The sequence below is a fragment of the Gorilla gorilla genome, chromosome 9 (assembly GCF_029281585.2).
Source record: "Gorilla gorilla gorilla isolate KB3781 chromosome 9, NHGRI_mGorGor1-v2.1_pri, whole genome shotgun sequence".
Lineage (NCBI taxonomy): Eukaryota > Metazoa > Chordata > Mammalia > Primates > Hominidae > Gorilla > Gorilla gorilla.
Genome location: NC_073233.2, coordinates 69,173,772 through 69,185,784, shown reverse-complemented (window position 1 = coordinate 69,185,784; position 12,013 = coordinate 69,173,772). Strand labels below are relative to the sequence as shown.

At 47.1% G+C, this 12,013-nt stretch overlaps 1 protein-coding gene across 2 annotated transcripts; it reads right to left on the bottom strand.

The window, feature by feature from the left end:
* Positions 1–3,668: 3,668 nt before the first annotated feature.
* Positions 3,669–10,550, bottom strand: TMEM216 (transmembrane protein 216). 2 transcript variants are annotated; one of them, XM_004051308.5, is made up of 5 exons: positions 10,181–10,550; positions 9,513–9,614; positions 8,869–8,961; positions 4,540–4,741; positions 3,669–4,253 (listed from the first exon to the last, which is right to left on the bottom strand). In XM_004051308.5, the coding sequence occupies exons 1-5, from the start codon at positions 10,212–10,214 to the stop codon at positions 4,238–4,240; spliced, it is 447 nt and encodes a 148-aa protein (XP_004051356.1). In that variant the 5' UTR covers positions 10,215–10,550; the 3' UTR covers positions 3,669–4,237. The 2 variants fall into 2 exon arrangements, with proteins under 2 accessions (XP_004051356.1, XP_018892498.1); XM_019036953.3 differs by having other exon boundaries at positions 10,167–10,375.
* Positions 10,551–12,013: the final 1,463 nt, after the last annotated feature.

Genomic DNA, 12,013 nt, shown 5'->3' with positions numbered 1-12,013 from the left:
CCTCCTAAGAGACCTCTAATGCAAACCTTTGGAGGCATCCCTTAAGGTTTAGCTTTTTTCCTTGGCCATCTAAACAGCTGGTTAAAGAAAACTTCTAAGTTATCCTTTACCCTTCAAGATTCCTAAGACTTATTTTCAGAGCAAATGTTCTAACTTGTACAGTTAAATTCCAGTGTCAAGTTCAGAAAGGGAAGAATCCTTTGATAGGAGTTAGAAGATCTGACTGGTAGTGCCTAGTTTACCACCTGTTTATCTAAATATGGACAAGCAGTGTAACCCTGGTCTTTTTCACCTACAAAATGAAAATAGCTGTTGTGCCTTCTACACAGGGATGTTTTAAGAATCAGAGATAACAAATGTGAATGTTTTGTAAACTGCCTAAATATGAGGAAGTACATAGTGTGGGTGATCTTGGGGCTCCAGAAAAGCTTTTGGCTTTAAAAAGCCAGGTGAAGAAGGGTTCAATGATTTAAAAAAAAGTGAACCACAGACCAGATGATAATGTGTATGGTACCAGGAACGGCAAGATCACTGTAAAAACAAGCTTTAGGAGAAGAGAAATTCCGTAGAGGGTCTATCAAGATGTGAAACTTAAAGAAAAGGAAGAAAAATAGTTGGAATACCTTAGAATGTAAACTATTACTTTCAAATTGGGTTCCATGGTAACCCACATCTTAGTTGTACGTCATGCTTGCTAAGACACCTGTTCTGTGCTGTAGCAATCTCTACGTAAGGTCTAGGCGTCTGGTTTTTATGCCCCAGATGACTTGTAAACTAAATTGTGAGGACTAGTAGCTTAGAGGCAAAATTCAGCTTCATCTAGGAGGTACCATGGTGGTGTAGAAAAGGAAGGATTTTATGGTTACTCTAGGTTCAAATCCCAGTTCCATTTCTAAGCTGAATGCCCTTGGACACATGACTTAACATCTGATTAATTTCCTTCTGCCTCATAGGATCATTATATGAATGAAATACACTTTGCCAGGCACTGGATGATTAGTAGTATCCACAAGCTGCTGCCATGGTATGGAGCTAGAATCTGAATCTGCCTTAAATGCTTCCTAAACTGGGCGAGACCACTGCAGTCACTTGCTGGTCTAGCCATGAGTGTGAGTAGCTGAGCAGGCCTCTGCCAAGCTTATGACCAGGGCCTGTTGCTTTGCTGAGTTCTCTCCACTGTCCCAGAATTTTGGTACCTCCAGCTCTGTGTGGACTGTAAAGTGGCTTCCCTTGACTCTAGTGAGCACAGCCTCTGGCCACGATAAATCTGAAAGACTAGCTACACTGATTTCTGTGATCCCAAAATGTTGGGATCACAAGTGTAAGCCACTGTGCCAGGACTCCACTGCCTCAGTTTCTGTTGTATGTCCTAATTATGTGACTAACTGCATCTACACAGGTGGTTCCAACAAGCATCAGGAAAAATGAACATTTATCACACAACCCACAGGAAGCACAATGCACTAAACTTCCACATAACCACCCAGTAAATGAGAGGACTTCCTATTCCTAATCACAGCCTCATTTTCAACCATCATCCTCATTCTCAAGTATGAGGAAATGGAATTTCCTTGATCCAGACAGACTCCTAAGGCAAGATTTCTAGTTCCACCTGTTAATAACCAGATGTGTGGTGCTGGTTATGTCACTTCTCATCTCTAAGCCTGCAAAGTCGGGGGTAAGACTTGGTTCATCTCTAAAGTAGGTCTTTAAATTCTAATGGATTTTATAAGGCGCCCTTCAACTTCCAATTGAGCCTTCCAATCATTTATATTGCTGTGGCAGTGAGCTTAACCAGTGAACCTCTAAATTAAATAGGCCATGCAGAATGGGCTCTCTTCCAGTTTGATACCAGCGATTTCTTCAACACAGGGAGAAAGTAGCAGAAAATTGGTATTGGTGGGATTTGTGATTATCAGGGCAGTTCCTATTGAAGGTTTTGTTACTGTTTCATGGCTGATTAGACCTGTCTACTCTGGTTTTTGGATAGTCCCCAAGGGCAACTGGGAGGCAAGGGCACAGAAGGGGTAGGAAACAAGAAAAAACATCAGTGCTTTGGACAGCAGAGCCCCTCAGGATAAGAATGAGCTTGATCATAGAAAGTAAGAGTTAAAGCCAGCATAGAATGCTTAAAGTTACATTTTACTTTGAGTAAGAGCAGATAATCTAGGATTCATCTGAAAACAGACAGAAGAGCCTCAAGGTTTTCTGAAGTGGATTCCGTCACGGCTCCTCGTGGCTTCTTGGAATTAAAAAACATGGCCACTACCAAGGAAATGAGGAATAATTTTAAAGATGCTTACTTGGAGAAAGAAAGTATACATTGATCTAGAGTGACAGTTCTCCAGCTTAAAAAAAAAAAGTGTTCCTTTTATGTTAACTCAAAATTTTATTTTTGAGACAGGGTCTCACTCCTGCACAGGCTGGAGTACAGTGGTACAAACATAGCTCACTGCAGTCTTGACCTCCTGGGCTCAAGCTATCCTCCTGCCACAGCCTCCTGAATAGCTGGGACTACAGGTGCGCATCACCACACCTGGCGTGTTTTTAAATTTTTTGTAGAGACAAGGTTCTCACCATATTACCCAGGCTGGTCACAAATTCCTGGACTCATGCAATCCTCCTGCTTCAGCCTCCCAAAATGTTGGGATCACAAGTGTAAGCCACTGTGCCAGGCCTCAAAATACTAAAATAAATGACCAAAAAAAAAAAAAAAAAAAAAACAGCTGGTTGCAGTGGCTCACACCTATAATCCTAGCACATTAGGAGGTAGAGGCGGGAGGATCGCTTGAGCCCAGGAGTTAACAGACCAGCCTGAGCAACAAAGACCCCATCTCTACAATAAATACAAAAATTAGTGGGCTGGGCATGGTGGCTCATGCCTGTAATCCCAGCACTTTGGTAGGCCAGCAGGCAGACCACGAGGTCAGGAGTTTGAGACCAGCCTGGCCAGCATGGTGAAACCCCGTCTCTACTAAAAATACAAAAAAAAATTAGCCCGGCATGGTGGTGCACACCTGTATTCCCAGCTACTCGGGAGGCTGAGGCAGAAGAATCGCTTGAACCCAGGAGGCGGAGGTTGCAGTGAGCTGAGATCATGCCACTGTACTCCAGTCTAGGTGACAGAGCGAGACTCCGTCTCAAAAAAAAAAAAAAAAAAAAGCCAGGCGTGGTGTGTGCCTGTCCCAGCTACTTGAGAGGCTGATGTGGGAGGATCACATGAGCTAGGGAGGCAGAGGTTGCAGTGATCCAAGATCATGCCACTGCACTGCAGCCTGGATGACAGACTGAGACACTGTCTCTAAAATTAAAAAAAAAAAAAAAAGTTAGTTTAGAATATGCTTCTTCCAGTTACACATTGCCCACTGGAAAAGAGCTAACATCTGTAAGAGGAGTGAGACAAGATGCTGACTTTGGGGCAGAGTGAAGCAAATAAGCAGGCTTTTGCATGACGAGAAACTTGAGGAAGATACAGAGGATGGCAGTGCATTTAGGGTTTAATTTAGGCTGCAGCTTGGGGAAGAAAATCAGTGGTCATCACTGCCTTTTGTCCACACTGTATCACTAAGCAAAGCTCCTGAGAACAAACTGCTGGGATAGTCATGACCCTCTCTTGGAGTGGATGAATTCTAGGGACAGGTGCCATAAGGAAAGGCTGCAACCCCCACAACAGAAAATACATATTTATTATAAAATAAAGTTAGTTTCATGAAGAGAGTAGAAAAATAACACTATGAGCTACTAAAAAAGTTCTGGAACTCAGTCTCCGAGGACTGGGGTGAGAGGCTTTCACATCACTCTGGAAACCCACCAACATGAGGCTCTCCGTGCTCATGTGGGACAGTTATAGCACAGCTCGTACAGGGAGCATGTGGCTCAGGTCCTGCTTGAAGCCCAAGGAGCCTAGATGGTCCACACGAGATGCTCTGGCCACGGTGATCAAGGAGGAGAACTTGAGGTCAGCAGGGGACTGGTTCTGAGAAGGGGCAGGATGAGAATAACCTTGCCCCTCCCTATACTGGAGTGTAGAAGAGTCTCTTGGGCTGATGGTCCTGGTTTAGAAGATGGTACCCACTGGCCTTATGCTGAGTTGCTTGCCCAAATGTCTGTGCTGAAGAAAAGCCACACAGCCTTTCTCAGGACAACTTGCCCCACCAATTCTCACTGGTGTGGCTCAAGTATCAGAAGCAATATGTGTGGTGTCAGCCTGATGGGCTGCTGGCTGAAATTCTGTACTTCAAATCCTGTCCATACTGATGGCAGAAAGAAAGAAAATGTTAAAAGACCAGTGAATGAGAGCAGCTGGCCTCGACTGTTCTATATTCCGAGCCTCCTGGCCCCAAAGAATAGGGAGAGTATCTTCCCTGAGTGGGAAACGATCTACCTACCCTAAACAGGAAAGGCAATCCCATAGCCACCCCTTCCTCCCTCTAGAAAAAAGTCTTCTAGATCCCTTAGGCTTCAGAAGAATACTGAATCCCTCCCTGGGATGGGAACCCAACCCTCTAGTGATGAGAAATGGTCCCTCAGCAGCAGTACCTGGAGAAAGCAGCCAAGGTGAGCACCTCAAGTAAAAGCTCTGAGCCACAGAAGAAGAGCAGGATGCCATTCATGACGGCTTCCAGGCGGAGTACGTAGGTCTGCAGCAGCAGGTAATAGGAGGCCATCATGGCAGATGGGAAGGTCAAGGCCACGCTAATACTGAGTGGCATCTTTCGTTGGCAGAGGTTTCCCTTTGTACCTGTCAGACACAGCCCATGGAGTCATCTCCAAATGGTCTGCTTTTCCTGGCCCAGGGTAAAGGCGTGGGAGATGTGATGGAATGGCAAGGCACAAAAAATGATCCTGAGTGGGGGTGTGCAGATTTATAAATGGGGTCCCACTGTACTAAAAGTTTGAGGCTTAGGAGAGCTACAAGATTAAAGTCACTTAATCCAGAGGTCCTGCTTCCAGTCTGGTTCCCACTCAAGGGACAATGGGATCTTTATTTGGGAAAAACAAAATTTTTAATTATAAAAATAATATATAATCATTTAAAAATTTTCAATGGCCGGGTGCAGTGGCTCACGCCTGTAATCCCAGCGCTTTGGGAGGCCAAGGCAGGTGGATCACAAGGTCAGGAGATGGAGACCATCCTGGCTAACACGGTGAAACACCATCTCTACTAAAAATACAAAAAAATTAGCCGGGCGTGGTGGCGGGCGCCTGTAGTCCCAGCTACTCGGGAGGCTGAGGCAGGAGAATGGTGTGAACCCGGGAGGTGGAGCTTGCAGTGAGCAGAGATCATGCCACTGCACTCCAGCCTGGGGAACAAAGCAACACTCCATCTCAAAAAAAAAAAAAAAAAAATTTCAACACAGAAAATAATTTTTGAGACTATAGAAAGTGAAAGACCTCCATGTCCCTACACCCTGAAGATTATTAGAGAATGATGTGTATTGTTTCAGATTTTTTATATGTATATATTCACATATTACTATTTATTATTATAAAAATAGAAGCATACCCTACATCCTGTTTTGCAACTTATTTTTCCCCCACAAACATTTTTCCACACACATAGCTACCTTAATTTTTTTTTTTTTTTTTAGATAGTGTTTAATTCTGTCACCCAGGCTGGAGTGCAATTGCATCATCATAGCTCACTGCAGCCTCGAACCCCTGGGCTGAAGGGATCTTCCCACTATAGGTACACGTCACTATGCCCAGCTAATTTTTTTTTTTTTTTTTTGAGACGGAGTTTCTTGTCACCCAGGCTGGAGTGCAATGGAGCGATCTCGGCTCACTTCCACCTCCACCTCCCAGGTACAAGCGATTATGCTGCCTCAGCCTCCCAAGTAGCTGGGATTACAGGTGCCCGCCACCATGCCCAGCTGATTTTCGTATTTTTTAGTAGAGACAGGATTTCACCATGTTGGCCAGGCTGGTCACGAACTCCTGATCTCAGGCAATCCGTTTGCCTCGGCCTCCCACAGTGCTAAGATTACAGGCATGAGCCACTGCACCTGGCCTTAACTGTTCTTTTTAATTTTTTTAAATTTTTTGAGACAGAGTCTAGCTCTCTCGCCAGGCTAGAGTGCAGTGGTGTGATCTCGGCTCACTGCAACTTCCGCCTCCCGGGCTCAAGTGATTCTCCTGCCTCACCCTCCCGAGTAGCTGGGATTACAGGCACGTGCCACCACACCCAGCTAATTTTTGTATTTTTAGTAGAGACGGGGTTTCATCATGTGGGCCAGGATGGTCTCGATCTCCTGAACTCGTGATCTGCCTGCCCCAGCCTCCCAAAGTGTTGGGATTACAGGCGTGAGCCACCGTGCCCAGCAACTGTTCTTTTTTAATGGTTATATACAAGTCCGTTGAATCAGTGCCGTAAATGATTTAACAATCCTGTATGGACAGATGTTTAGTTTGTTTACAGTGTTTTGATGTTACCAAATTTTTGGCAATAAACATTCTCATATAGCTATCTTCGCATATCTTGGAATTTTTTTTTAAATCTAGTTTTAGAAGTGAAATTGTTGGGGCTAACAGTAAAACATTACACAGTAATAACTATTACCCAAGAGTTGTACTAAATTAAATTACCACAAAAGTGTATAACAACCTGTTCCCCACACCCTAATACTGGGTATTATAAATCTTTCTTTGCCAGTCTGATGGGTAAAAAATGTTACTTTGTTTCAATTTGATTTTTATTAGCGAGTTTGAGCATCTTGTCAAGTTTTACTGGTTCTCTGTAATTATTTTTACATGAACTGCCTATTAATGTCCCTTACCAATTTTTTTTTTTTTTTGAGTCTCACTTTGTCGCCCAGGCTAGAGTGCAGTGGGCGATCTTGGCTCACTGCAACCTCTGCCTCCTGGGTTCAAGTGATTCTACTGCCTCAGCCTCCCAAGTAGCTGGGATTACAGGCGCGCGCCACCACACCCAGCTAATTTTTGTATTTTTAGTAGAGACGGCCACCATGTTGGCCAAGCTGGTCTCAAACTCTTCACCTCAAATGATCCACCCACCTTGGCCTCCCAAAGTGCTGGGATTACAGACGTGAGCCACTGCGCCCAGCCAATTTTTAAAGTTATTTTGTCTTTTCCTTAGTGATTTATGTGAGCCTTCTTTTATCCTTTCTTATATGTTGCAAGTAATTTTGTTCCTAAGTTTGTGCTTTAACGTTGATTTCTGGGATGGCATATTCTAACAAATAAGGGTTTTGCTCTGTATTTCTGGGGTTATAAAACTTGTCCTACAGGCCAGGCATGTTGGCTCACGCCTATAATCCCAGCACCTTGGGGAGGCCAAGGCAGGAAGATTGCTTGAGGCCAGGAGCTTCAGACCAGCCTGGGCAACAAGGCAAGACACTGTCTCTACAAAAAACACAAAATTAGCCAGGCATGATGTCGCATACCTGTGGTCCCAGCTACTCAGGAGGCTGAAGTTGGAGGACTGCTTGAGCCCAGGCTTCAAGGCTGCTGTGAGCTATGATCGTACCACTGTACTACAGCCTAGGTGACAGAATGAGACCCTGTCTCAAATAAATAAATGTTTAAAAAACAAAATCTGGCCAGGTGTGATGGCTCACACCTATAATCCCAGCACTTTGGGAGGCCAAGGTGGGTGGATCGTGAGGTCAGGAGATCGAGACCATCCTAGCCAACATGGTGAAACTCTATCTCTACTAAAAATATAAAAACTTGCCAGGCATGGTGGCAGGCACCTGCAGTCCCAGCTACTCAGGAGACTGAGGCAGGAGAATTGCTTGAACCCGGGAGGCGGAGGCTGCAGTGAGCTGAGATCATGCCACTGCACTCCAGCCTGGGTGACACAGCGAGACTCTGTCTCCAAAAAAAAAAAAAAAAAAACTGGCCAGGCGCGGTGGCTCACCCCTGTAATCCTAGCACTTTGGGAGGCCCAGGCGGGTGGATCACGAGGTCAGGAGATCGAGACCTTCCTGGCTAACACGGTGAAACTCCGTCTCTACCAAAAATAAAAAAAAATTAGCCAGGCATGGTGGCGGGCGCCTGTAGTCCCAGCTACTCAGGAGGCTGAGGCAGGAGAATGGTGTGAACCCAGGAGGTGGAGCTTGCAGTGAGCCCAAATGGTGCCACTGCACTCCAGCTCGGGTGACAGAGTGAGACTCCATCTCAAAAAAAAAAAAAAAAAATCCGACCAGGTGCAGTGGCCCACATTTGTAATCCCACCACCTTGGGAGGCCGACACGGGCAGATCACAAGGTCAAGAGATCGAGACCATCCTGGCCAACATGGTGAAACCCCGTCTCTATTAAAAATACAAAAATTAGCTGGGAGCAGTGGTGCACGCCTGTAATCCCAGCTACTCAGGAGGCTGAGGCAGGAGAATTGCTTGATCCCGGGAGGCAGAGATTGCAGTGATCTGAGATCGTGCCATTGCACTCCAGCCTGGGGACAGAGCGAGACTCCATCTCAAAAAAAACAAAACAAAACAAAACAAAACAAAAAACTCCTACAGAGATCCTTATTCAGAGAATTGTTAGGGATCTTAGTACTGATCTGTACAGGATACACTGCCTGCCCTAACATGGAGTTACAACTGAACCTATTCCCCTAAGAATACTAGTGAGAAGAACCAAGCACTCTTCTTGCAGTTAGGCAGCTGGGAAGGAATCATCTAATATCCCATTCTATTGCCCATCTCTAGCCTTACAGAGCAACAAACAGGTAAATCTTGACCCAATGTATGAAGCAGCAACTTGAAACTTCAGAGAGGGAGTAATAGGATATACAGATCCAGTCTCTGATAGTCAACCTAGGTTATGTACTTTTCTTGTTAATCAAGTTACAGATACCAGCTTGTCTCATAAAGAGTGGAAATATTCTCTGGACAGCACTCACCAAAAAACAGGCGAATTACTTCAATTCCAAGATAAAGGAGGAGCATCACCACATCCAGTACTAGGTTAGCTGTTGGATATGGTAGCAGGACACCTGCCAATACAAAAGCCAGAGTTTGCAAACAGCATATAACAGCACCCACAAGAACTGCCACACACTTGGGGAAAAAGAGGACATCAGTCTCAGCTTTCCATGAACTAGTTAGTGAGATGTGGGCATTATTACAGCAGCAGGATACATAAACTCACAATGCGACTCAGGCTCATTATTATGGTGTTTCACTCCTAACTCCAAAAGTCTCTGGGGACTCCACTCTCCAAAATGATTGGATGTACATGGGTACACAGGCCACTGAATAGTTTCTAAGGGTCACCAGTGGGCTTACAGTGGAGCTCAGCAAAGACCAGTGATGTGGGCAGAGTCAGAATGGAGAAGCCCACATTTCTCAAACTCAAGAAATTCTTGCTGATGGGCTGCCTATGGAATCATACTCAAAGAAGCCATCTGATGAGGAGGCCTGCCTTGCAGCGACAAAGAACTGCAGGGGGCAGAAAAGAGCGGAAAATAAGAAGGTTCTTGGTAGGAGTTGGCTCTGAGCTGAAGTGGGGAAGGGATGCTGTCGTCAAGCCCCAAGCCTTCCTTACCTTTATACAGAAATATGAAAAGTTCCAGCAGGAAATAGGTAGCATTATACCACCCGTTCAGAAAGAACAGGATTTCCAGCGGGGTGGAGGACAACCGTTTACCTGAAAAAGGAGCACAGAGAAGTGGCATGGGCCGGAAGGCAGCTCCCTCTCTGCTCGTATGGGTTGGTGTCTAACTTTGGGGAAACTAGACGCTGCAACTAATGGGACCGGCCACTCGGGGGCACTTCTGGTTGCTGATAATGAGGGGGCGAGGGTACGGGGGGTGGGAGTGGAGGGGGCTTCCCTCGTTTCCTAGGAATCACCGTGAAACTCGACTCTTCGGCTTCAGGAATAAAAGTCAAGAGGTAACTCGCGGCTGACAGATATCTCAAAGATCTCACTCTGTCACTATTTGGGAGGGGAAGCTGGGGCGCGGAGACCAACAGATTCGCACCTGAGCCAGCCTAGAAGTGGCCCAGCCAAGGATCTGCGTTTATTTGAGCCGCGCACCTTGAGACCTTCAGGCACCCAGGGTGGGCGGGACCGCGGAAGCCGGCTTTGGACCAGGGAGGCGCGACGTCCCTAACGCTAGAGAATGGAGGGTTTAGGTCAAGCTCTGGGACAGAGGTGGGAGGGAGGGACCGAAGGGAAAGGGACCAGCGACTCACACACCTCCGGAATCTCACCTCGCGGCGCCATCTTCAGTCCCCGTGGCAGCATACGCTGCCACAGCGGCTCCCGGAGCAGCGCGGCGCTGCCGGAAACAGGGACGAAGCGGCCTGGGTTTCCGGCCCCTCTGCCCGCCCGCGGCACTCTGTGGTCACCCGGAGCGGGACGAGCTCGGGCCTGGCCGCAAATGGCCCTCGCTCGGATGTCCCCTCTCCAGACCTAAGGGATAACAGTGACAACCCACGACGCCGTCGTCTGCAGGACCTCGGGGGTGCGGGGGAGGACTTTGGAGGCTCTCGGACTACCGGGCGTTGGGCGGAAGTGGCCAGTTGTGATAGTGTTACCAGGAGATTGGCAAATAGGTCCTACTCCCACGATTCTCTTTTTTCAACGGAAGACAAGAAAAGGTGTGAGCGACAGATCTCTGCAAATGCAGGGTGGAGTTAGCATTGGTCTTTTCTGCGGCCGATTTACCTACCAGGTAGAGACACGAGGGAAATAGAGCGTCCTTTCCAGGAACACACATAAATAAAATGAAACGAGTCACCACGCGATCCATAAAGTGGTGCAGTGGGAGCTGAGAGGACAAAGTGCTCCCAGGTGGAAATCTAAGTTAGTTTCCAAGAGACGGCCTGTGAGCTGGGCTTCAAAGCCTGCCTGATTCGGATTTGCAGCGGTAAAAGCGTGTTGCTGGCCGGGCTTAGTGGCTCACGCCTGTAATCCCAGCACTTTGGGAGGCCGAGGTGATGGATCACCTGAGGTCAGGAGTTCGAAATCAGCCTGGCCAACATGGCGAAACCCCGTCTCTACTAAAAATACAAAAATTAGCGGGGCGTAGTGGCGCGCGCCAGTAGTTACAGCTACTTGGGAGGCTGAGGTAGGAGAATCGCTCGAACCCAGGAGGCGGAGGTTGCAGTGAGCTGAGATCGCGCCACCGCACTCCAGCCTGGGCGACAGTGAGACATTGTCTCAAAACAAACAAACAAACAAACAAAAAAACTGTTGCTGCAGGCAGGGGAGTGCAAAAAGAAGGGTTTTGAGAGGACTCAGGTTGACTTGACTTGGCTGTTAGCCCGTTGTCAATCAGGGTAAAGCAGGAAACAGATGGCACGCTCCAACCAGGTAGCCTGAGGAAGGTGACTAAGCTTTATTTTATTTATTTCATTTTATTTTTGAGACGGAGTTTTGCTCTTGTAACCCAGGCTGGAGTGCAATGGCGCTATCTCTGGTCACTGCAACCTCCGCCTCCTGGGTTCAAGCGATTCTCCAGTCTCAGTCTCCCAAGTAGCTGGGATTACAGGTGCCCCCCACCACACCCGGCTAATTTTTTTTGCATTTTTAGTAGAGACGGGGTTTCACCATGTTGGCCAGGCTGGTCTGGAACTCCTGACCTCAGGTGGCCCGCCCCCCTCCGCCTCCCAAAGTGCTGGGATTACAGGTGTGATTAATGCCCCCGGCCAAGAGTGACTAAGCTTTAAGCGAAGTGCTGTACCCCTGGCTAATTGGGATGGGGTGGGGCGGTAATTGTTACTTCTAGGCTTAAAAGGGAAGGGCCTAAAACAATTCCCTGAAGCTGGAGAGTAATATGTGCACAGAAGGCCTCCCACTAGGAACCCTCACACTCTAGGAGGCTAGTGGATAAATATAGCAGGGACCTCCATTTCCCTTCTCCCGTCTCTGATCTCTGCTTATGTCTCCCGCTGACACAACTTAACTGCAAGCTGGAGGGCAAGGAAGCCCTTTAGGGTAAGTAGGAAAGCGCAGAGCACAGAGGTTAAGGTGGAAAGGGATCCAGATCCTGCTTCCCCATCTTCGCTGCCTGCAAGACAAGAAACATTAGACAAGTTCCT

Coding starts and splice junctions, on each gene's coding strand:
- TMEM216 (XM_004051308.5), bottom strand. CDS start 10,214: ATGCTGCCACGGGGACTGAAGATGGCGCCGCGAG. Junction 9,615..10,180: donor ACTGAAGATGGCGCCGCGAG/GTGAGATTCCGG, acceptor CTCCTTTTTCAG/GTAAACGGTTGTCCTCCACC. Junction 4,742..8,868: donor AGTAATTCGCCTGTTTTTTG/GTGAGTGCTGTC, acceptor TGTGTCTGACAG/GTACAAAGGGAAACCTCTGC.